The sequence below is a fragment of the Salvelinus sp. IW2-2015 genome, linkage group LG1 (assembly GCF_002910315.2).
Source record: "Salvelinus sp. IW2-2015 linkage group LG1, ASM291031v2, whole genome shotgun sequence".
NCBI classification, from domain to species: Eukaryota; Metazoa; Chordata; class Actinopteri; order Salmoniformes; family Salmonidae; genus Salvelinus; species Salvelinus sp. IW2-2015.
In genome coordinates, this window is record NC_036838.1 from 3,769,599 (window position 1) to 3,795,194 (window position 25,596).

Consider the following 25,596-nt stretch of genomic DNA (forward strand, 5'->3'; position numbering starts at 1 on the left):
CAGCCGTTAACTGGTCAGGCACCGTGTTATGCGGTTAAGCGCACGGTGTCGCCAGTACGCGCCCATAGCCCGGTGCGCTATAGGACAGCCCCCGAAAGTGTCATGCGAGTGTGGGCATCCAGCCAGGGCGTATTGTGCCGGCTCAGCGTGTCTGGTCTCCGGTACGCCGTTTCGGTCCAGGGTATCCGCGCCGGCTCTGCGTGCTGTGTCTCCGGGGCGCTGGGAGGGGGCAGTGCGTCCTATGCCTGCGCTCCGCTCGTGCCGGGCGAATGTGGGAATTGAACCTAAGGGAGAGGTGCGCGTAGGATGCACCAGATCTCCAGTGACCCACAGCCCGGTTCAACCTGTGCCTGCAATCTGGAGGGTCCGGGCTAGAGTAGTCATCCAGCCTGGGGAGTGGTGCTAAGGCTGCGCACCAGAGCTCCAGTGCTCCCCACAGCCCGGTCCTTCCGGTGCCTCCTCCAAACACCAGGCCTCCTGTAGGTCTCCCCAGCCTGGTGGGTCCTGTGGCAGCCCCACGCACCAGGCTTTCTCTCCGTCTCCTCCCTCCAGGTCTTCTCTCAAGCCAGAGCCGCCCGTCTGTACTGTGAGCCGCCCGAGCCGCCCGTCTGTCCTGAGCCGCCCGTCTGTCCTGAGCCGCCCGTCTGTCCTGAGCCGCCCGTCTGTCCTGAGCCGCCCGAGCCGCCCGTCTGTCCTGAGCCGCCCGAGCCGCCCGTCTGTCCTGAGCGCCGAGCCGCCCGTCTGTCCTGAGCCGCACGAGCCGCCCGTCTGTCCTGAGCCGCCCGAGCCCCTCTGTCCTGACGCCCGAGCGCCGTCTGCCTGAGCCGCCCGAGTCGCCCTTCAGTCCGGAGCCGCCCGAGCCGCCCTTCAGTCAGGAGCCGCCCTTCAGTCAGGAGCCGCCCGAGCCGCCCGTCTGTCCTGAGCCGCCCGTCTGTCCTGAGCCGCCGAGCCGCCCGTCTGTCCTGAGCCGCCAGAGCCGCCCGTCTGTCCTGAGCCGCCCGAGCCGCCCGTCTGTCCTGAGCGCCCGAGCCGCCCGTCTGTCCTGAGCCGCCCGAGCCGCCCTTCAGTCCGGAGCGCCCGACGCCCTTCAGTCAGGAGCCCCGAGCCGCCCGTCGTACTGAGCCGCCCGAGCCGCCCGTCTGTTCCTGAGCCGCCCGTCTGTCCTGAGCCGCCCGAGCCGCCCGTCTGTCCTGAGCCGCCAGAGCGCCCCGTCTGTCCTGAGCGCCGAGCCGCCCGTCTGTCCTGAGCCGCCCGTCTGTCCTGAGCCGCCGAGCCGCCTGTCTGTCCTGAGCCGCCCGAGCCGCCCGTCTGTCCGAGCCGCCCGAGCCGCCCGTCTGTCCTGAGCCGCCCGAGCCGCCCTTCAGTCCGGAGCCGCCCGAGCCGCCCTTCAGTCAGGAGCCGCCCTTCAGTCAGGAGCCGCCCGAGCCGCCCGTCTGTCCTGAGCTGCCCGAGCCGCCCGTCTGTCCTGAGCGCCCGAGCCGCCCGTCTGTCCTGAGCCGCCCTTCAGTCCGAGCCGCCCGAGCCGCCCTCAGTCAGGAGCCGCCCTTCAGTCAGGAGCCGCCCGAGCCGCCCTTCAGTCAGAGCCGCCCGAGCCGCCCTTCAGTCGAGCCGTCCGAGCCGCCCTTCAGTCAGGAGCCGCCCGAGCCGCCCTTCAGTCAGGAGCCGCCTGAGCCGTCCTTCAGTCAGGAGCCGCCTGAGCCGCCCCAGTCAGGAACCGCCTGAGCCGCCCGTCAGTCCAGAGCGCCCGTCAGTCCAGAGGCGCCCGTCAGTCCAGAGCGCCCGTCAGTCCAGAGGCGCCCGTCAGTCCAGAGGCGCTCCTCAGTCCAGTGGTGCCCTCTACTAGGGTCTCCAATCCGGAGTCGGTGGCGAGGGTCGGTCGCTACTCCTAAGGTGCCACATAAGTGGGCCGAGACTAGGTGGAGTGGGGTCCACGTCCCGCTCCAGAGCCGCCACCGCGGTAAATGCCCACCCAGACCCTCCCCTATAGGTTCAGGTTTTGCGGCCGGAGTCCGCACCTTTGGGGGGGGGGGGGTACTGTGTCTGTGTTTGCGCCATACGGGGCTGTTTCGATTTTCATTTGTTCATTCACTTTGTTATTTGTATTTTTGTAGTGTTCAGTTTTTCATATTAAAAATGGACACTTACCACGCTGCACATTGGTCCAATATCTCTTACTCCTCGTCAGAAGAAGAGGAAAGTCGTTACACCCAATGACAAACCATTTGGAGAAGGTTCCTAGAACATTACTAACATTGAAATAAAATGTAACCATGGGTAACTTTTAGGAAACATTCTGTTAAGGAAATGAAACACCAAGAATTGTATTATAATTTTTTTGTCATGTTCCTTAAATGTGCTGAGAATGTTCCAAAGCCAAGCAACTATCCTGCACCATTCCCAGAAAGTTGTGGGAAGGTTGTGTGTAAAATAACCATAGGACAGACCACGCTCTCACCAAGCTCTATGAAACATCTGGTTCTTAGAATGCGTGTTAGCTGGAAAGCTTTTTTTATGTCCATATTTGCAGAAAACTGCATGTAGAATCATTAGATAGGTTTTACAGCATAGACCGGCAGGGGGGGTACTGTGTCTGTGTTTGCGCCATACGGGGCTGTTTCGATTTTCATTTGTTCATTCACTTTGTTATTTTGTATTTTTGTAGTGTTCAGTTTTTCATATTAAAATGGACACTTACCACGCTGCACATTGGTCCAATATCTCTTACTCCTCGTCAGAAGAAGAGGAAAGTCGTTACACCCAATGACAAACCATTTGGAGAAGGTTCCTAGAACATTACTAACATTGAAATAAAATGTAACCATGGTTGAACTTTTAGGAAACATTCTGTTAAGGAAATGAAACACCAAGAATTGTATTATAATTTTTTTGTCATGTTCCTTAAATGTGCTGAGAATGTTCCAAAGCCAAGCAACTATCCTGCACCATTCCCAGAAAGTTGTGGGAAGGTTGTGTGTAAAATAACCATAGGACAGACCACGYTCTCACCAAGCTCTATGAAACATCTGGTTCTCGTGTGTTAGCTGGAAAGCTTTTTTTATGTCCATATTTGCAGAAAACTGCATGTAGAATCATTAGATAGGTTTTACAGCATAGACCGGCATTTTTCTCTTCGCACACTGGCAGTGGACAAAATAATAACTTTTGGGGTTTAAAGTGGTAATCAGCAGTAGAAACAATAACAAAGCCAGCTCCTCACCCCTGGTTCTGTAAAAAGCAGAGGGATGGGGATGGAGAAATGTAATCACTCTCAAATTCATAGGCAGAGCTATGGATGCAAGAATTGACCATCCATGATATCAAAATGATGGTTTTAACCATGTTTTGAGGCTATACAGTGTTTGTTTACATGTTCTTTGTTTACAAACATTGGAGTAAAACAAGCTTATATTTTGGGTTCTGATGGGCTACGACAGTTGAACTGAGCTCATGAGGCATTTGCAAGTTATATTCTTCAAGAATCAATGTGCACATATAATTCATTTATAAGTCCAAAAATGAATGTAGCAACTGCCGATTGCCCATTTAAAGTCAGCCAGTCTGTTTATGAAACCGGTCAGCTGAAATAAGACTAGTCAAAAATCCCCCAAATATATTTTTTTATGTTGTTTTACNCAAAAATCCCCCAAATATATTTTTTTATGTTGTTTTACCACCATAGACCAGTCACAACTAGTTTCATGCAATTAGCTCCAGGTGCTCATGAAGTCAAATAACCAAGAGGGAAATATATTTAACCCTCTCTTTCTCTCCCCTCCTTCCTAGATGGGGTTCCCGTGAAAACTGAGAGGGAAGAGTATGACGACAATGACGATCAGTACCCCAAGAGTGAAGAAGAAGGTGAACGAGACAATTACCTTTATGAAGAAGAGGAAGAAGAGGAGAAGGAAGGGGATGAGGAAGACGAAGGAGAAGAAGAGGGGGAAGGGGAGGAAGAGGGAGAAACCCTTAACGAACCACAGGACCTGTCTCTGGCAGATTATGTAAAGTATGAGAGCACAGACCCGCAGGACGCCCACACCAACTCCTCGTTGTACGCAGCAGAACCCCGCAGCCAGGCAGCAGGCAAGCTCAACTGTGACATCTGTGGCCTGTCCTGCGTCAGCATCAATGTGCTGCTCGTGCACAAGCGAAGCCACACCGGTGAGCAGAGTAACACAGCCAAACCAACCCTGATCTTAAATAATGGTGTTTTTTGTTATATAACACTGTGGCATTGTGGCTTTGATAAACTTAGTAGATCAAGGTGTTTGATTATAAGATTTGTGTTTCAATATGTACAGTGACTCATGCGTTACACTTTGAATGGACACATYTGACTTTACATGTACTCTACATCTCTTGCCCTAGTACTGATAAAATACCATTTCAACATCTGCTATAACACAGTAATTACACTTCACTCAATGGTCTGCTTTATTRGACGTGTGGAACAAACCAAGTGTTACTCCTATTTAGTCACAGWACTACTGAGTAATACATACCAGTAAACGTACCACAGTAGCTCAACTATATGCTACATAACTACTGTATCAGTAAGTCTTGGCAGCGTTGACAGAGTTTCTCCATGACATAGGATCCTTCGGTTTTTTCCTACACCCAGGTGAACGTCCRTTCCACTGCAGCCAGTGTGGTGCCTCCTTCACCCAGAAGGGAAACCTGCTTCGCCACATCAAACTGCACTCCGGGGAGAAGCCCTTCAAGTGCCCTATGTGCAGCTACGCCTGCCGCAGACGAGACGCCCTCAGCGGACACCTGCGCACTCACTCAAGTACCTATCCACCATCTGTGTGCCACCTGCGTTTACATATGTATGACCACACATGCATATTATAATAACACAAACTCAGTTATTTTCCACCTGTTCGCACTTACTCACACACGTACACAAAATATATGTGTACACATGCAAACACACACACACGTAGGTACCTATAACCTGTCTGCACACAGTTATTTAGATATACCACTTCACGTTGGGGCTGTCAGTGACGCTCATTTAAAGGAGGTTCTTGAGGCCTCCTGAGTGGCGCAGACCCAGGTTCATTTYCCGGGCTGTGCCACAACCGGCCGTAGCCGGGAGTCCCATATTTCTTTTTTTCTTTTTATTTATCCGTTATTTTACCAGGTAAGATGACTGAGAACACGTTCTCATTTACAGCAACGACCTGGGGAATAGTTACAGGGGAGAGGAGGGGGGTGAATGAGCCAATCGTAAACTGGGGATTATTAGGTGACCGTGATGGTTTGAGGGCCAGATTGGGAATTTAGGGTGTGAGGACGGAGCACAATTGGCCCAGCGTCGTCCAGGTTAGGGGAGGGTTTGGCCGGTGGGGCTTTACTTGGCTCATCGCRCTCTAGCGACTTCTTGTGGCGGGCCGGCGGTTGCCAGTTGAACGGTGTTTCCTCTGACACATTGGTGCGGCTGGCTTCCGGGTTAAGCTGACGGGTGTTAAGGAGCGCGGTTTGGCGGATCGTGTTTCGGAGGACGCATGACTCCACCTTCGCCTCCCGAGCCCATTGGGGAGTTGCGGCGATGAGACTAGATTTWWAAAMAWTGGGAGAAAAAGGGGGTAAAATACAACAACAACAAAAATAAAGGAGGTTCTTGCAGAGATTGTRGTTGCCCCATTATTTAACAACAGCCTCAGTAAGCAAAGTGTATGATGGTTTGAAGTGGGAGTTTGTAGTTTTAACTGAAACTCTTTTCTCACAGTAGAGAAGCCCTACAAGTGCAACCACTGCGGTCGCAGTTACAAGCAGCGCAGCTCTCTTGAAGAGCACCGAGAGAGGTGCCATGTGTACATCCAGAACAAAGGCAACGCTGAGAGAGGTGAGAGGCCCCGGGACACTCCTACATACCCTCTGTTACACACACACACACACTTCAGACACCACACATATACACACTTACACAAACGCTTAGACATACACACATATACACTTTACTCATGCAAACACACACACACACACACACACACACACACACACACACACACACACAAACACACACACACACACACACACACACACACACACACACACACACACACACACACACACACACACACACACAACACACACACACACACACACACACACACACACTACATTCACAGGCATTCACACACGACTACGATTCACAGGCACTCACTTACACTCAGATGTGTGCACATTCTGTTATCTACTCACACATTTGTGCACACACGCATACACACATACACATTTGCTGGCTGCAGAGTTGTGTAGCTTCATTCCATTGAGTTCATGGTCGTAAGTTAGCCCACCATTAGAGCTAAATAGGTTGTGGCTGTTTCTGTGGGAGACGTTGTGATGTAAGGACACCAGAGGGGAAGTCAGTCAGAAGAGATGTAGGACAAATGTCTCAGTGTCGTGATCTGACTGCACACCCCCCAGAAATCTGTTTGCCTGCCATGGTGGACAGCCAAGACGGTTGCGACACAAACAATACTCTRTTGTTTTGTGGTCGGTTRAATGTCGTAAGTACGGCAGATAGATAGCGTGTGGTGAGGAAGCACATCCTCGACCTGCGGTCTTCCTCCTGCAGGCCTCACTAGTCGATGAGGCAAAACACCAGGAAGTGAGGTCACAGGCTTTGTTATCTTGGCTGCGATCAATTTTTCATTGGTTTCTCTGAGGGTGAGTTTCATTTTAAAGTCATTTTGTTTGTTAGTCCTGTAAAAGAAAAAGATCATTTCACAACCTCAAATGCTCGAGGCAGTGGACAGTTGCAGCACCGTGGACAGAAAGCACACTCTCTGTCCCTACTGTACCTCTGTACTGCTAAGAGTCCTCTCTCTCTCTCTCTCTCTCTGTGTATCTCTCAGCCGGTGAGGACACCCACGTGTCCAGGACTACTCACATGGGCACGGAGCGCGCTCTGCTCCTGGACAGGTTGGCGAGCAACGTAGCCAAACGCAAGAGCTCTATGCCACAGAAGTTCACTGGTAAGACCAGTCTGACTCATTCCTCACTTACAGTTCAACTGTCTCGCAGGTTGTCACCTTGGTAGGGTTAACTAGGCATGGGCGAGTGTGTGGGCGGTAAAAACCGTGGATGTTTTAAAAGATATATATATATATAATCATTCAAACAAAATTAGCAATTGCAATTTTGATTTGATGATTACTTTGTGACTAGACTGATGGTTGATTACTCTTTTGAGAAATTGCTCATTTGGTAATTCAATAGCAATTTGATTAATTGTATGTCTGTGTGTAATGGGTCTCTGATTACTGGCTTCATTGCTGCACCTGTCAGGTTTTTACAATAATTTGACCCTTTGCTACTTGCTGCTGCTGCTATTATTGTATTAGTGTTGCATTTAATTAAAACAAATATAAGTTTTAAGTGTATCATATCGTTGTCTGTCTAAGCTACATGTCTGTCTGTCTGTCTCTTTCGCTGTCTCTCTCTATCTGTCTATCTGTCTCTCTATCTATGCAGTACTCCTGTCCCCCCTTGCTTTGCTTGCAAAGCAGGAATTTTGGGCAGAATGGCAGCCTCATCTGCTGCACCGCGCCATAGGGTGGTAGACCACTGCCCTAATTTCCCTGCCTGATGTATATGTTAGGTGGGTATGGTTAACCACGCATAGGAATAGAATGCCAATAACATGAAGCAATCGTGGGAAATGTGCCTTTTGCACACTGGAACTCTCTCACACACAAACTGACAAGTATAAACATCCAAGTTGTAGTGCTTCATTGAATTGAAACGTCTACACTACTACTACTGCTGAGTGTTTGAAAAGCGTCAGTTTCAGTAAATGAGTGATTTGTCATCACGTTGACTTCCCAAACCCTAAGGCGTTGTATCCATTTCCTATACCCAGGTCACACTTTCTTGTCAAGCGTCTCCGCTTATCATAAAGTGTTTAGTTTCAGAATTCGAGTCGCTGCAAAGAAACAGCAAAGCGTCTGGCCTAAAGAGATCCTCCTATCACCCATCACCCTGACAAATGAACTGAAATCTTGCAATATAACGACCACAGGAGGAAAAGAGAGGTGGTGTGTTCGACCACATTGTTGAAAACAGGCGAGAGCGCGAAACGTGAGCAGATGCCTCCGTCTCCTCTTGTGGTGGAACAGCAGCTGCAGCAGTGGAGACTGAGAGGCCTCTTCGTCTCCTCCTCGTCTCTGTGTCTGTCCTAAATGGCACCCTATTCCCTATAGTTCACCAAATGGCACCCTATTCCATAATGCACTATATAGAGAACAGGGTGACGTTTGGGACACAGATTCTCTGTCCTGTCACGCCCTCTTAGTGTTGTTCTGTGGTAAGAAGCTCGTTTATCTACAGGGTCAGCGTCTGCCTGCTAGTTCTCTATTGTACGAGCTATCAAGATTTCAATTGTACAGAATGTGCTTTTTTTCTTCAAGTGTGACCAAGCTTGCTCTTTTGCTGCTGAAGCTCCTTATAGTTAGTGGAGGTGGCTATCTTGTGGCTCCCTCTCCACTGCACATCTCTGGCTCTTTTCTGTCAGCCAAATGGTTACTGCAGAGCCATTTATATAGAGATATATGTATATACAGTATATGGCCATATGTATATACTGTATATAGAGAGATATACAGTTGATGTATTTTTGGCTCTGGGTTAATGCACAGTGCTGAGTGAGTGAGTGAGTGAGTGCTGAGGTGTCTCTCTCTGTGTGGGTGATCCAGGGGACAACGGCGTGTGTCTGGACCTGAGCTTCAACAGGGAGTTGATCCACCGCTCTGACGTCATGGACCCTCCCCTCACCTCCCCAGGATCCGAGAACCACCACATCCACCAGCCCCTCTACACAGGCCAGGACCCTGACTCTGCCTCCCCCCACAGGGCCTACCCCATCCCCCTGAGCCGCGCTGACATGAGCCCCCTGGCCCTCACCAATGGTCACAAGCTGGAGCAGCAGCAGAGCACCGGTCTCGCCTACCTGCCCCGGCCCAACCAGGGCCACCCTAGCATGGACTCACTCCAAGCCGATCGGGCCCAGCTCTCCCAGCCTCTCATCTACAACCTGGGGCACCTGATGGGGCCCAGTCCCCACAACAGCCTCTCACACCCCCATACCCAGGCCCACGCGCTCCCCATGCCCCCCCTAGAGGCTCTGAGGGTGGTAAGGAGCGAGGGGGAGGTAGGGGTTGGGGTAGGTACAGGAGCGGGGGCGGTGTACCCCTGCGGTCACTGCAGGGTGTGGTTTCTGGACTACGTCATGTTCACCATCCACATGGGCTGCCATGGCTTCCGTGACCCACTGGAGTGCAATGTATGTGGCCACCGCAGCCGGGACCGCTACGAGTTCTCCTCACACATTGCACGTGGCGAGCACCGCCTGGAGTTGAAGTAGTGTAGACACACATGTGCACGTGAACACACACATACACCCATACATGTAGTCAGACTCCTAAACGGAATAATGCATACACATTTATACACTTACACACATGAATTGTGTATATACATTATATACACACAAAAAGTATCTCAGGGACTTTCCTTTTTGTTTTTAATTAGCACCAGTATTACCACACACAAACACAAAGAAATGTAGCATTTCAGTAAAGTAGCATTTAAAATGTTTTATAGAGTTTATTTTTCCATCTAAAATGATGGAAATGTATGTTTTATGTGGGACTACATTTTATTCTGCTTCACTAAGCCACGGAATAACTTWAAAAAWAWATATATTGTTTMTTTTMTTTTTGATGACTATTCAACAAAAGTGTCAATAGTGTCAATAGAAGTGGTAATAGGCAGTCAATATTTGGCATTACCTTTGCCATGCCTGCTGCTTTTAGGATGTGATAAACTACAGTATGTCCAAATGTCCTCTGTATGTACAGCAGTAGTAGTAGGACATAGTACTGAGTACATTTTACGTTCACTGTAAGCTGACTGACAGACTCTGCTGTACATTTGTTTTCCTGTTAACTGTGCTGAGGTTCGAAAATAAAAAAAGAGAATTAAAGCTAATGTGTGGACTGTACCTTGTGAAAGAAGTAGMAAGCGTCACTACAGACAAATACGTCTTCTTAATAGTCTATGTGCAAAAAAAAAAAAAAAAAAACTATCCTTATGATCTCAAAGGTCATGTGTTTCGTTTTAGGCTGTGGTTTGAGAAGTTCACAGCTTCAAAGAAAGACAGCACTTCACAATACACTCCCCTCTTCACAACTCCTCAAAGTCAAACTGTTTCTCTGTCCTGGATTTCAAYTTACAGTATTTATCTAGCGCTCCCAGAAGTTAAGGAGATGTTGTGCTGTGAACACGTGCTGTGAGAGACTGCTCTGTAGACATGTTCTGTGGCTCTGCTTATTGCACAAGTAGACAGTCATTAATAAAGAGCATGTAGGATTGATAGTAGGAATTATAATTTATTGCTGCTTGATTATTTTTCATTAATACCAATGTTTCAGCTGTGTTTTATGTACATACAGTGTGACTTTAATGGGGAACTGTGCTTGCATGTAAAAGTTGGCTAAAGATATGGCAGGTGGGAGCAAAATGTAAAAACACACTTGATTTGATTTGGGGGAATGTTCCAATCACCTTATGGGATTTTGAGATCCATTGTCCAACCCGGAGGCTGGTGCAATTCACTGATAGATATCATTCTGCTTTTGTGGCTAAAGCAGGTCACTACTGTGGTTCGTCACCCAGTCAATAGTCTTGCTCTCCTGCTACGCTATACGTCTTCAGTTCAAATCAATATGAAACTAGAAGTCTGGCACACAGTAAGCAATTCCCAAAGGGCAGAAGGTCCCTTAGGAAAGAACTTGCCTACCCCAATCCAGATAAGAAATACTCAAACCAATCGAAACTGCTTATGTCCACCTTCACCTGAGTATCAATCAGTCACACCAGTAACCTTAGGGCCAACTCACATACCTCATGACAACAGGTGTAGACTAACAGTGAAATGCTTACTTACAGATTTTCCCAACAACACGGAGAGAAGAAAATTGAAATTATAGAAAAATACAAAAATAATAACACAAGGAATAAATACACAATGAGTAATGATAACTTGGCTATTTACACGGGGTACCAGTACCGAGTCATTGCGCAGAGGTAAGAACGAGGTCATGGAGTTAGATATGTACATATAGCTAGACTAATCAGACTCCCTAGTCGTATCAGTAACAGTAAGCAGGCAATAAGTTGACGAGCCAGCCACATATCAGACAGACCAGGGACACAGTCAGTCACGACTCACTGCTCGGGCCGGCGTCAGACCACCAGAAGAGGTGTGATTCTCATCCAGCTGCTGACATCTCTTTATCTGTCCTTTCCATCAGCACTCATTTCCCCTTTCTCTCTCTCTCTCTCTCTCTCTCTCTCTCTCTCTCTCTCTCTCTCTCTCTCTCTCAATTTAGAGTTAAGTGAAGAGACTTGATACTTCTAAAGCAGGCTGTGCTCTCAATGAATATGCCCAGATATGCTTATCAGGTTGTTTATTGTAAAGATGACAGGTTTGTATGTCTCTGCATTGAAAACAATGATGCTAAGTATATATTTTTCCATGTTGAGAGTAAACTGTAATAGAAACAACAGAACTGACTCCTAAGTTGAAAGGGGAGTATARAAGGGTAGAGAGGTGGGGTGGGTGTCAATGGTAGAAAAGCATACATCCAGTCATTGTTACTTCCCTTGTTTGATGACCCAGTCTTTTGTCTAACTTTCTCCATCTGCCCAAGTGTCCCTGTAAAGTTCCCTGTCTCCCTGTCTTCTACAAGTTTAAAACAAGTTACCCAGCAGCAATTTACTTACACAGAGAGCAGTGGAGGCTGCTGAGAGGAGAACTGCTCATAATATTGTCCAGAACAGAGCAAATGGGATGGCATTAAACACCTGGAAACCATGTGTTTGACGTATTTGATACCATTCCACTGATTCCACTCCAGCCATTACCACAAGCCAGTTCTCCCCAATTAAGGTGCCAACAGCCTCCTGTGAGAGACAGAAGTAATACATTGACCATGGAGAACATACGATGCACAATGGAATAGGGCTCACAGTGACATCTACTGACTGAATCAAGGTCTAACTTATTTTCATCCAAGAAATTGCTTTGATTGATAATTACACAAATAAAGAGTTTGAGAAGAATATTGATAGTTCACAAAAAATCACAAAAGTAATTATTTCCATAAATAGTTTTCAAGGTAAGGAAACAAATGTGTAATTTTGTAATTTAGGTGAACTATCCCTTTAATATCCCTGTGGTCCATTTTATTGGCTGGGGGCTATTGTTCTGTTAAAATTAGGAACCTTGCTCAATTTAGATTTCTAGCATGCATTTCCTACTATGTCCACTCAAATCATTGTTTTCAGTTTCAGTTTGACCTAGTAGGGAGGATTGGGTTGTTTCTGGACTCAGACATGATTTCTATGAAGTCAGATGGTTCATCAAGACCTGCCTATATAAAGGGAAATCCCACTGTGTCCACGAAGATGTACAAACTGAACTTTCTCAACAAGGTCAGTTATCAGTGAAACAGCCACGCTTGAATCATTTTGAGGATCTTCCAGTTTCAAGAATTTTAAGAGAAAACATCAACATGGGTGAGCTTTATTCAGCTCTATCATGAATTCTGCATAATATTGTAGTTGTAATTTTTCTAAAACCAGTTAATAAAAGATCCTGTCATATCTTTCTGTATTTGTAGGATGTGAATTGCCTGTGTGTGTAGTAGAACTCTCTAAACATTGTGTCTGGAATATAAGCCCACAGCATGGCTTATTGAAAAATAACCATCAATGATTATGTTGTGGTATGAGTTAGTATGCACTCAAATAATAAATAATTGTCTTTATTTTAGCAAATCGTTACGGCGACATTAGGAGAGTTGACACTACCGGTGCCTCATGGGCAACAGCAAATGCTGACGGGAAAGGTTCCAGTGGTATGTGGTTTCTGACAACTGTTATATATACAATACCAGTCAAAAGTTTGGACACACCTACCCATTCAAGAGTTTTTCTTTATTTTTACTATTTTCTACATTGTAGAATAATAGCGAAGACATCAAAACTATGAAATAACACAAAAAAAGTGTTAAACAAATCAAAATATATTTGATATTTGATATTCTCCAAAGTAGCCACCCTTTTCCTTGATGACAGCTTTGCACACTCTTGGCATTCTCTCAACCAGCTTCATGAGGAATGCTTTTCCAACAGTCTGGAAGGAGTTCGCACAAATGCTGAGCACTTGTTGGCTGCTTTTCCTTCACTCTGCTGTCCAACTCATCCCAAACCAWTTCAATTGGATTGAGGTCGGGTGATTGTGGAGGCCAGGTAATCTCCCGAGTGACRCAGCGGTCTAAGGCACTGCATCTCAGTGCTAGAGGCGTCAGTACAGACACCCTGGTTCGAATCCAGGCTGTATCACAGCCGGCTGTGATTGGGAGTCCCATAGGGCGGCGCATAATTGTCCCAGCGTCGTCCGGGTTTGGCCGGTGTAGGCCGTCATTGTAAATAAGAATTTGTTCTTAACTGACTTGCCTAGTTAAATAAAGGTTGAATTTAAAAAATATATATAATAATCTGAGGCAGCACTCATCACTCTCCTTGGTCAAGTAGCCCTTATACAGCCTGGAGGTGTGTTTTGGGTTATTGTCCTGTTGAAAAACAAATGATAGTCCCACTAAGAGCAAACCAGATGGGATGGTGTATCACTGCAGAATTGTGTGGTGGCCATGCTGGTTAAGTGTGCCTTGAATTCTAAAGAAATCACAGACAGTGTCACCAGCACACCTCCTCCTCCATGCTTCACGGTGGGAACCACACATGCAGAGATCATCCGTTCACCTACTCTGCGTCTCACAAAGACACGGCGGTTGGAGCCAACAATCTCAAATTTGGACTAAGCAGACCAAAGGACAGATTTCCACCTGTCTAATGTCCATTGCTCGTGTTTCTTGGCCAAAGCCAGTCTCTTCTTCTTATTGGTGTCTTTAGTAGTGGCTTCTTTGTGGCAATTCGACCATAAAGGCCTGATTCACGCAGTCTCCTTTGAACAGTTGATGTTGAGATGTGTTTGTTACTTGAACTCTGTGAAAAATGTATTTGCGCTGCAATCTGAGGTGCAGTTAACTCTAATGAATTTATCCTCTGCAGCGGAGGTAACTCTGRGTCTTCCTTTCCTGTAGCGTTCCTCATGAGAGCCAGTTTCATTATAGCGCTTGATGGTTTTTGCGACTGCACTTGAAGAAACTTGAAAAGTTCTTGATATTTTCCAGATTTACTGACCTTCATGTCTTAAAGTAGTGATGGACTGTCATTTCTCTTTGGTTATTTGAGCTGTTCTTGCCTTACCAAATAGGGCTGTCTTCTGTATACCACCCMTACCTTGTCACAACACAACTGATTGGCTCAAACGCATTCATTTTAGAAGGAAAGAAATTCCACAAATTAACTTTTAACAAGGCACACCTGTTAATTTAAACGCATTCCAGGTGACTACCTCATGAAGCTGGTTGAGAGAATGCCAAGAGTGTGCAAAGCTGTCACCAAGGCAAACGGTGGCTAATTTGAAGAATCTCAAATATTTGTTTAACACTTTTTTGTTGGTTACTACATGATTCCATGTGTGTTATTTCATAGTTTTGRTGTCTTGACTATTATTCTACAATGTAGAAAATAGTAAAAAGAAAGAAAGAGCCTGGAATGAGAAGGTGTGTCCAAACTTTTGACTGGTACTGTATGTATAAATTCAGTACACATAAATAATCAATATTGCTAGTCTATATGTGACATGGTTATGTCTTCATTAATGCCCAGGTCTATCTGTGTGTCTCAAGGTGCAGCTTGTTGCAATTATGGGTGGGGCTTGGCTGTTAATTAGCACGTTTTTAGCTTATTCCTGGGCAAGACCTTAACCATGTCACACACACATTCATCTAATAATTCAATGTCATAGAAAAGCAAACACAGAATGGTAATAACATTCTTATTCTTCTTTGCAATCAATTCTCAAGGTGTGTCAGCATCTCATGAAATGGCAAAGAGCGATCGCCCCTATGTGGACAAGTACAAGGGCCGCATCACCAATGCAGGGCAAAAGTATGGAGTGGACCCAGCTGTCCTCGGTGGTGTCATCTCTAGAGTCCAGGGGTGGGACAGGACTGGTCAATGGCTCAGGGGACAATGCAAATGTCCATGGGCTACTACAGGTAATATAAACATTTGCGTGAGAATGAATGTGAGACTCTGGATCAGGGGTTGAAATAACATAATTACAATCATGATTGTATGCAGGTTGTAGAGACGTCATTTGTACACCCATTATTGTAATCTGGTTGTTTAATTTCAAAYGTTTTTTTACCCACTGTGCAAYTGCTTCCCAGGAGGTCATGTCTAAGTTTTTCTAGGTTGACAAGCGCTGCCACCGTCCACAGGGGGCATGGGACAGTCAGGAGCATATCGAACAAGGCGCACAGATTTTGGCTGGCTYCTATTCAGATGTTGAGAAAAAATATCCTCACTGGACCAAGGAGCAGAAGCTGAAAGGTATTTACTGACCCACTTCTGGATTGAGCTGATGAATCATACATGTTGTAGTACTGTATGCAACTACTAACCTATTGTGTTTGTGTTTTTCAGGGGCGTTGGCAGCCTACAATATGGGACCTGGCAGCATCTCCTCATATGAGCAGGTGGACGCTAAAACCACTGRAGGGGACTATTCAAATCAAATCAAATGTATTTATAAAGCCCTTCTTACATCAGCTGATATCTCAAAGTGCTGTACAGAAACCCAGCCTAAAACCTCAAACAGCAAGCAATGCAGGTGTAGAAGCACGGTGGCTAGGAAGAACTCCCTAGAAAGGCCAGATTCTAGGAAGAAACCTAGAGAGGAACCAGGCTATGAGGGGTGGCTAGTCCTCTTCTGGCTGTGCCGGATGGAGATTATAACAGAACATGGCCAAGATGTTCAAAGATGACCAACAGGGTCAGAGAGAGAGAGAGAGAGAGAGAGAGAGAGAGAGAGCATACTTAAATTCACACAGTACACCAGATAAGACAGGAGAAATAGTCCAGATATAACAGACTGACTATTGCCCCCTGACACATAAACTACTGCAGCATAAATACTGGAGGGTGAGGAGGGGTCGGAAGACACTGTGGCCCCATGCGACGATACCCCCGGACAGAGCCAAACAGGCAGGATATAACCCCACCCACTTTGCCAAAGCATAGCCCCGACACCACTAGAGGGATATCTTCAACCACCAACTTACCATCCTGAGACAAGGCCGAGTATATCCCACAAAGATCTCTGCCACGGCACAACCGAAGGGGGGGCGCCAACCCAGACAGGAAGATCACGTCAGTGACTCAACCCACTCAAGTGACGCACCCCTCCTAGGGACGGCATGGAAGAGCACCAGTAAGCCAGTGACTCAGCCCCTGTAATAGGGTTAGAGGCAGAGAATCCCAGTGGAGAGGGGAACCGGCCAGGCAGAGACAGCAAGGGCGGTTCGTTGCTCCAGTGCCTTTATGTTCACCTTCACACTCCTGGGCCAGACTACACTCAATCATAGGACCTACTGAAGAGATGAGTCTTCAATAAAGACTTAAAGGTTGAGACCGAGTCTGCGTCTCTCACATGGGTAGGCAGACCATTCCATAAAAATGGAGCTCTATAGGAGAAAGCCCTGCCTCCAGCTGTTTGCTTAGAAATTCTTGGGACAATAAGGAGGCCTGCGTCTTGTGACCGTAGCGTACGTGTAGGTATGTACGGCAGGACCAAAGATAGGTAGGAGCAAGCCCATGTAATGCTTTGTAGGTTAGCAGTAAACCTTGAAATCAGCCCTTGCCTTAACAGGAAGCCAGTGTAGAGAGGCTAGCACTGGAGTAATACGATCAAATGTAGAATCTAGTCAAGATTCTAGCAGCCGTGTTCAGCACTAACTGAAGTTTATTTAGTGCTTTATCCRGGTAGCCGGAAAGTAGAGCATTGSAGTAGTCTAACCTAGAAGTGACAAAAGCATGGATTAATTTTTCTGCATCACTTTTGGACAGAAAGTTTCTGATTTTTGCAATGTTACGTAGATGGAAAAARGCTGTCCTTGAAAAAGGCTTGACTATTCCAATGATGTTGTAGCCAGAGCTCAATATTTCAAAAAGCATGGCTATTAAAGTCTCACAGGTTGACTGGCAGTCTGTCAYTCCAAGGRAAGAGAATTACATCTTCTGTTTTTGAGTTCTGCTATAATCTCCTATTAAAACTTTGGATTGCAATTGTATGCTCATAAACAATAGTTGTAATCTGTTGTAATCTGTAGGATATTACAGACATTATTGTATTGTTTTTTGCACATGTTTATGCATTAATCTCTAACATTATAGTTCCCTTCACTTTCTGAGAAAGATCATGTAATAAGTCATGTAAGGCTTTGCAGTCGAAGGGTTTACAACAATGCTTTACATTACACATCACACAAGTGCCTAATAAAACGCATTATAAACCTACAACTGTATTTTATTGACCTCTGATTAAGCAACCATCATTATGAGACTTTATAATGCCTCTAGTACAACATACGTTATCTGATTCTGTTTTATGGACTATTAATATGATAATACGTTTTAATATGCCTACATATTGGATATAGTTGTTATAAAGTCTCTAAATAAATCGGCAAAGTAGTTGACCTGGACTACATATTGCTGAATGATATTAACAGTTTCCTCAAACTATGTCTGGATATTCAATTTAGGTTAGTAGGCCTAGACATTTGTGTTTTCTCTGATCCCTAAAGATGGCGCTATGCATTTAAAGTGCTTTTATCCACAGTTCAAAGAGAAGAGGCATGCTTTAGTCTACACCTGTCATTATTGCTTTTCGACAGCAGGAGATCGGGCTGTTTTGTCATTATAATGTAGAAAGGGAGCATATATATTGTCATTGAGCATGGACAACTGAGGACATACAACTTCGAGGGATGGAAATATTGTCATCTTCACACAGTGAGACTATTCTGCAGATGTGGGCATGCGCACTGCGTCGGTTCTACGGGGGACGGGAAGACATCACGGAAAACTCGCTGTACCCGAACCCCACGCTGAAAGTCATTCTTGATTGCAGTGTAGCACGACTACCGACTACCATGTTTGATACACCGTTGAAGTCAGGGACTACTTGACACACTGGCGATTTAAGTCGCCGCAAAACCGTATAAAATACCGTATGGGAACAGTATGCGGGAAATGGTTGGAGGTTGCTGCGTGTGTTCCGATGAGCGAGGCTGGGCTGAAAATCCTCTTGTATACTGTGATGGGCACGGATGCAGCGTCGCTGTGCACCAGGGTAACTAGCTTGCTATATTACAATGTAATTACGCTATTGGGGGAAGGATGGGGTGGTGCGTGCCTACGTGCGTGCGGGTCTGTCTGTGTTTATGTGGGAGGGGGTGTTTTCCTTTAACACGCGTTGACGTGGTGCGAGCGCGAGAGGAGACATATAAAATTACATCAAGCCCTTATGGCGCCGACTAATGCGGTTTTGGTAGAATGGCTATTATTCGATACAAAGTTACGCACCGTTAGGAAGCATTTGCTACTACTGGAGCAGCAGACTTGCTGGCCTATCGGGCCTTGCGGATGAATTGTTTCCTCAACGATATATCCACATTCTTTGTTGACATCTTTGTATCTCAGCAATGCAACAATGTATCCACTCAATATGTCCATGAGTATTGATTTGAATAAGAGCCATTAATTATGATTTAATGTGTAAATATKTACAGTTGTACACACCTTCACAGTATATCCCCCATGGCTTTTATTTGTTGTGTTATGTAGGAGACATCAATAACAATATCGTATGTAGCTGACACACAATACGATCTGAGTTTATAAGCTGTTATTAATGTCAGATTATTATAAATCAGCCTGTCTTGCCAAGTAAAACCACTATGGCTGCATTCAAAACACCACCACTATTTGAAAAAGGTGACCTACATCAATAGCCTATCAATATTTGGRTCATCTCAGAGTATTTGTGACAAGAAATCTATAAATCATTGTCACACTTAACTTCATGCCCTGACTATGCCTTCTCTCAATTCAGTGGCCTTGTGGTAAGAGTGTCTGTCCTGAAAAAGTTGGGAGTTTGATTCCCGCCCGAGTCATACCAAAGACTGTAGAAATGGGACCTGCTGCATCTCTGCTTGGCACTCRGCATTAAGGAGATAGTTTTTGGGGTAAAGCCCGGTGATAGACTAGCATCCTGTCCGGGGGGTGAACTTGTACATCAAGCTGCTTCACGCTACAGAAACAGGAGACGGGCTCATTCTCCTATGAGTCGTTCCGCCTCGTACAAGCCAAGGCTCGTGCAAGGCTACTTACTTACTCGATGCTTGCTCTCAACAGTAAAAAAAAGACTAATTAAAAGTTGAAGGTATACCAAGAAGTTAGTTAGTTACATAACTAATAAGTTAGGTAACTGTTTTTGTTCCTTTGTTTGTGTCTCATTCATTTGAGTGGTAGACTAAAGATGTCTGTATTTTGTGTCTTTATTTATGTGTGTGTGTGGTGTGTGTGTGTGTGTGGTGTGGTTGTGTGTGTGTGTGTGTGTGTGTGTTGTTGTGTTGTGTGTGTGTGTGTGTGTGGTGTGTTGTGTGTGTGTGTCACAGCGTGCTATGGAATCGTCCAGGTGCCCACTGGACCGTGGTTCTGTCGAAAATGTGAGTCTCAGGAGAGAGCTGCCAGAGTGGTGAGTATATATGTCCAGTATATCAACATATTATCCGTATACTCATTCAAAATCAATGTAATGTACTGCATGTCTATCAATGTACAGCAAATCCCCTGCCTGTTGTAGTAATTAACACTGGTAGTACAGTGTGCTATTGAAGCTACTGTGCGTAGTTGTTATTGTGAGTTGGCTCTCATTTCTCATCAGAGATGTTGACTGTGCCCTCACCAAAGATGGCGCCCTCAGAGGGACAGACAGTGGAGGTAATCTACTATGGAGGCTGACTTTCTTTCCTTATTCTTCATCCTCCACTTTCCATCAATCCCGCCATCCTCCACGTTTCCCTTGTCTTACAAATATATGATGTGTTTGTGTTAATGTGTGTGTAATGCACGTCAGGGTGTGCGTGTTGTGTGTGTGTGTGTGTGTGTGTGTGTGTGTGTGTGTGTGTGTGTGTGTGTGTGTGTGTGTGTGTGTGTGTGTGTGTGTGTGTGTGTGTGTGTGTGTGTGTGTGTGTGTGTGTGTACTAATGTGAGGCTGTTCTCTCTCCAGGCTGGGCCCATGTGGTTTGTGCACTCTATATTCCGAGTGCAGTTTGCCAACGTTCTCACCATGGAGCCTATCGTACTACAGTACGTCCCTCACGACAGATACATCAGGTATTCTTCACTGTTCACGTCAACTTTGATACGCCTGTTTGTCTTCGTGAAGGATGTTTTGACCGTCATTTAAATGCGTTTTATAGGCCTATGAAGATGTAATCCATTTGGTATATCGTTTCTTTAGCCAGAGTAAATGGCTGTCCATCTATGTGCCTATCTTCAATATTCCACACAAACGTGTGGGGGCATTTTTGTCCGATTCTGTGATTTGCAAGCAGTCATTAGTATACAATATATWTTTTTGCACAGGCAAAGCTTTCATGAGATCATCCAGAGTTTTTCCTCAGGCCTCTCTGCAAGTTATCTCTTTTAGAGTTGGCATCTGGACGGTCATGTGCCATGTATCCCACCACAGTCTGCATGCTTTTAGGCCTAATGGTCTTGAGTGATCGCTACTGTGGGAAAAATCTATAGACAGCATATGCCCACCAGACAAGATTTTTGGAACGAAAGCTTTTATATGATTGGATTACAGTTCTATTAGAGTCAATGGGAAGCTACGTAGACGCCTGCTGCCGTACAATAGTGGGGGCTTGTCTTGTCGTGGTCTCATGTTACAGTGTCAGGGGCAGCTACAGCAAATGGCTTGCACCTCTCTGRTCTGGATTGTCCGAGCCATTCATCCGGATTTGCTGCCCTGCATTCTTAGAGAGCGTTTGACTGGACAATGGCCGTGTCCCAAATAGCACCCTATCCCCTATGGGCGCCTGGTCAAAGGTAGCTTTACTACACAGAGAATAGGRCGCCATTTGGGACACAGGCAATGAGTGAAGGTTCAATAAGCCCACCACCCACCCTCCTTTACAGTAGCTCCAGATACCGTTTCTCTGTTTCCCTTTGGCCCATGATACTTATGGCTCACAAGGGGAGAGGAGGGGTAGAAGAGAAGAAAGGTAAGGAGCCCGCTGTTCTTTTGTCCAGCACCTGTTGCTAGGCAGGCAGCCCCCTCTGTCTCTGTCTGGGTAATAGCCGTGGGGGAGCGAGGTGTGGAAGGGGGCAGAATGTTTCATAACAGCCTGCTATCAATGACAGGCTAGGGTTGGACTCTGGGCACTGTTGAGGCCCATACAGTTGAACAGTATCACACAGGCTGTGTCCCAAATGGAACCCTATTCTCTATGTCGTGCACTACTTTTGACCAGAGCCCAGAGTATAGTGCACTACTTTTTAGCCCTATGGGCCCTGGTCAAAGGTAGTGAGTGCGCTCTATAGGGAATAGGATGCCATTTGGGATACACCTACAGACATCTAGATTTGGCTCGTTCCACCAATTAGGTACCTTTTGAGTAGTCTAACTTTTTATTTCACTTAATTGTATCATTCTGTCAAAAAGAGCACATGTTCAACTTAATAGAAAACACTTTTTCCCATCTCCAGAGGTTAAATATATAAATATACTATTGTAAGTGTCTATTAGGTGCCAAATAAAGTAACATGGTCGACGACTTCATCTAAAGTCAGACATAAATCTCCTTGTGATGGGGAATAAAAGTTTGTACACAGCAACAGATAGGGGCAATTATATGCTTACTTCACTTTAAAAAATAAAATAAAAATACATCTCTAGTCTATCTCTGGATAACAGGGTTGACGTGTTATGCTCGACCCACTCAGAAATGTTGGGGTTAAGTTAATCTTCATTTTAACCCACTTCAAGTCACCGAGGATGCACGGAGAGACATGTCATAYTGCTGAATTTTGGCACTTTAGCAAGTCTTTATTCATATTAAAAATCAGATGCATTGAATGTTCCATGTGGTCTATATTAGGGCACTTCATTTACAGTAAAATAACACGCTTTTGAAATGCAATATTTGTGCACAATTCCTACTTAATAAATCAAAGGGATGCGAAAAGCACTCATTTCATGGAACGACCTGATTTACCTTCCATAGCGAAGTCTGCCCGTTACATCTGCGAGTGATTTCAGGTGGACATGACATCTGACGTTGATAAGAGGAGATATGTTCTGGTTCCTTCTTGTTCATCTTTCTCCTCCCCTCTCTCTAGACGTGTTATATCTGTGAGGACCATGGGCGAGAGAGCAAGGCTGCTTGTGGCGCCTGCATGACGTGCAACCACCAGGGCTGTCGACAAGCCTTCCACGTCACCTGGTGAGTGGTCTGTGTGTGTGTGTGTGTGTGTAGGTGTGTGTGTGTGTGTGTGTGTCCTCTCCCATCTGTCTGACTGTCTGACCCTGTGCAGTGCTCAGATGGCTGGCCTGCTGTGTGAGGAGGAGGGCCCTGAGGCTGACAACGTCAAGTACTGTGGCTACTGCAAGCACCACTACATCAAGATGGTAAGAGACTGGCAAATGTATCCAAGTCTGTTTTCAACTTTCTAGGAGATCTCCAATTCGTCTTTATTAAAATGGAATGAAATATGGAAATGTTTTCTAAGAGTGTAGTGTAATAAGAAGACTTTGGAAAGGACTTACAACTTCCTCTTGGATTTGTAACGTCCATTCACGTACTGCATTGAGGAAGGCAAGGAGACATAGCTTTTCAAGCCGGCATGGAGAAATAGCTTCTTCCCCCTAGTTGCCCCTGTAGCTCTAGATATTGCCTGTTTAGCTATTGCCCTTATAGCTGTACTTGCCCCTGTGACCGTTACGGTTGGCAGCAGTGTGACTCTCTGCCTCTCTTCTGTGGGGTCCTGTAGCAGAGGAAGATGCGCTCCAGTGGAGAGAACACAGAACGCAGCTCCTTCGGCCACTCCAGGGGGCGCTCCACGTCCCCCGCCCAGGACAAACACGGGTCCCACCACCACAGGCTCAGGAAGGTGAGTGTCTGTGTATTGTGTGTACGTACCGAACGTGCATTTGACTATTGCCTGGTGTGGCTTGTATTGGTGTATTTGCATGAATGCTCAAATCCTCAGCCTCTCCCTTTTGGTTTCATTCAGAGTCACAAGGACAAGGTGAGGCTAAAGGAGCGGCATAAAAAGTCCTCTGATGGTCTGGGGTCCTCACTGACCAGCAGCATGGACAAGGTGAAGCCAACCCCAATATTTACACCCCTAAATGCCCTCAGTCTCTAACCTCTCTTAACTCTCTCTTTCTCTCTCTATCTAGATTTCCCCACATCCACCAATCCTCTTCCTTCATTGTTCTCGTATAACCATTTGGTTTCCTAAATAGTTTGAACTATTGTGTATTTCTAAATGGACACATTTGAGAAAATGGTTTTATTCCGGTGAGGTCCTTGGTTGAACTCTCTAACAGGACCGTCTCACAATACTTTCTAACGAGCGTAAATGGCTTTAATCTATGACATCAAACCGCTTCTCAATCTAATGACACATTTATCCCCCCCCGTGACCTCTCTGTGTTGTTGATTTAGTTGTCGTCGGGTCACCACAGCAACAAGGACAGCGAGGGGAATTCGAAGAGGTTGAGCTCTCACGGCCAGCTGGGACATCGCAGTAAGAAGACAGGAAGCATTGGCAAGAGCTGCTCCTCTTCCTCTTGCTCCTCCAGTCCCTTCAACACTGGTACAAAGCTAATCCTTTATGGGCCAACCAACCAGCCATTTTGTGTCCAACAACTTCTCAGTCAGTTCTGTTTGTGAATAACCAACTCTCCAGTGCAGAGCTCTTTGTTTTGGTATAACTTCACTGTGTTTAGTCTGAACGTGTGTTTTATAATGGTTTAGGTATAACTGCACCGTATAGTGTTGTCTGGTTATTGTGTTGTGTTTAGGAATAACTACGGTGTGTATTCCCAGGTGGCGGCTCCCAAGACTTCCTCCCGTTCTCCTCTACCTCTCGTTTGGAGCGCGACCCCGACCGAGGAGCGGACGAGCATGGTGCCGAGGAGCACCGCGACGAGCGGACCAGACGGACAGCGCCTGAGGAAGATGACGAAGAAGAGGAGGAGGAAAAGGAAGAAGAGAAAGAAGAAGAGGAGGAGGAATTGGACAATAGTAAATATCACAACAAGGCCTCTCTGCAGCCCCCGGCCCTGACCCCGGTTGACGGACCTCACGGAGGGTCGTCGCAGRGTCACGAGAGGTCAGAGGGCGAGGCCAACTCTTTTGAGACCAAGGTCACAATCTCCACCTTCGGCTCCATCATGCGCATCACTTCCTCCTCGGGTGGGCTAGGCGGCGGCAGCAGCAAGCTCCGCAAAATCTCCTCCTCCTCTTCCTCGGGGGACTACAAGCTTTCAAAGTCGCTTCTCAAGTCCCCGCACCTAGCCACGCCCCCTATACTGGAGGAGGCCGACGTAGAGGAAGACAAGGCCACGCCCCCACCACCGCTGCCAACACACCGGGAGAGGAGGCACCGTGGCAACAAGAAGAGCCGGCAYGGACCGGGGCGCCCGCGGGGGAGCAAGAACCGGGAGCGGACGGAGAGGCGAGAGGAGGAGTACCGGCAGCACCATCACCACACGGCTCCTGCTCCACCTCCTTCCCTAACCTCCTCCACCTCGTTCTCCTCGCTCTTCCCCAGCTCCTCCACCCTCCCCCACACAGCGTACTCCTCCACCCTGCCCACCTCCTCCCTCTCCTCCTCCTCCTTCCCCTCCTCYTCCACTTCCTCTAGCGTCAGTTTCTCCACAGGCCGCGGCTCCGGTGAGTCTCACCAGATCTGTCTGAGTGGGCGTACTCTCTGTGCGGTAGCCCTCTAGCTTCCTGTGTGTGCACGAGTAACTGCAAGCGTGCACTTGCATGTGAAAATAATATACAGCATTTCTGTGTATTGTGGCTGTGGATGATGAATGTACACATTATAAGTAYGTGTATTTCGAGATGTTCAGGAAGCAAGATACCTCATTTAGAAAATGGCGGCCAGATTTAAGCTTGTACATATTTGCACGACAGAGAAAGAAAAGGATGAAGAAGTGTAACAGATTGAGTAAAAATAAGAGGGAAGAACCCTTGTATGTGTAAAGCTTTTTGCTTATGACTTTTTGAACAGAACTAGAAGTGCAGACTGCACATACGTAGTAAATCTTAGGTAGTTAGTGATCTGTGCGTCGTAAAGAGATTTGTTAGATTGTGGTTTTGTGTTGTGTCAACAGAGAGAGCATGTGTGTCAATGGCTGGGTTGACTTCCTGCTTTTGCTCTACTCTGACAAGATATGACCTCAACACTTTTAGGTGTGCTGTTGTGTGTGTGCGTGTGCGTGTGTGTGCGTGTGTGTGTGTGCGTGTGTGTGCGTGTGTGTGTGTGTGTGTGTCTGTACATATGTGCATGTGT

General features: G+C 46.4%; 1 protein-coding gene and 2 pseudogenes across 2 annotated transcripts in view; all 3 read left to right on the top strand.

Annotated features, from left to right (window-relative positions):
* Nucleotides 1–9,994, top strand: part of LOC111949523 (zinc finger protein Aiolos) — a 20,858-nt gene extending 10,864 nt beyond the window's left edge. For both annotated transcript variants that reach the window (XM_023966816.2, XM_023966896.2), the window contains exons 4-8: nucleotides 3,784–4,161; nucleotides 4,622–4,789; nucleotides 5,735–5,851; nucleotides 6,867–6,986; nucleotides 8,706–9,994. In XM_023966816.2, the coding sequence (XP_023822584.1) occupies nucleotides 3,784–4,161; nucleotides 4,622–4,789; nucleotides 5,735–5,851; nucleotides 6,867–6,986; nucleotides 8,706–9,373 (1,451 nt within the window). In that variant the 3' untranslated portion in view covers nucleotides 9,374–9,994. The remainder of the gene's footprint in view (nucleotides 1–3,783; nucleotides 4,162–4,621; nucleotides 4,790–5,734; nucleotides 5,852–6,866; nucleotides 6,987–8,705) is intronic.
* A 2,593-nt stretch (nucleotides 9,995–12,587) lies between these two features.
* Nucleotides 12,588–17,172, top strand: LOC111973548 (lysozyme g-like; annotated as a pseudogene).
* Nucleotides 17,173–17,942: 770 nt separating this feature from the next.
* LOC111974324 (protein AF-17-like) overlaps nucleotides 17,943–25,596 on the top strand; it is a 28,789-nt pseudogene continuing 21,135 nt past the window's right edge.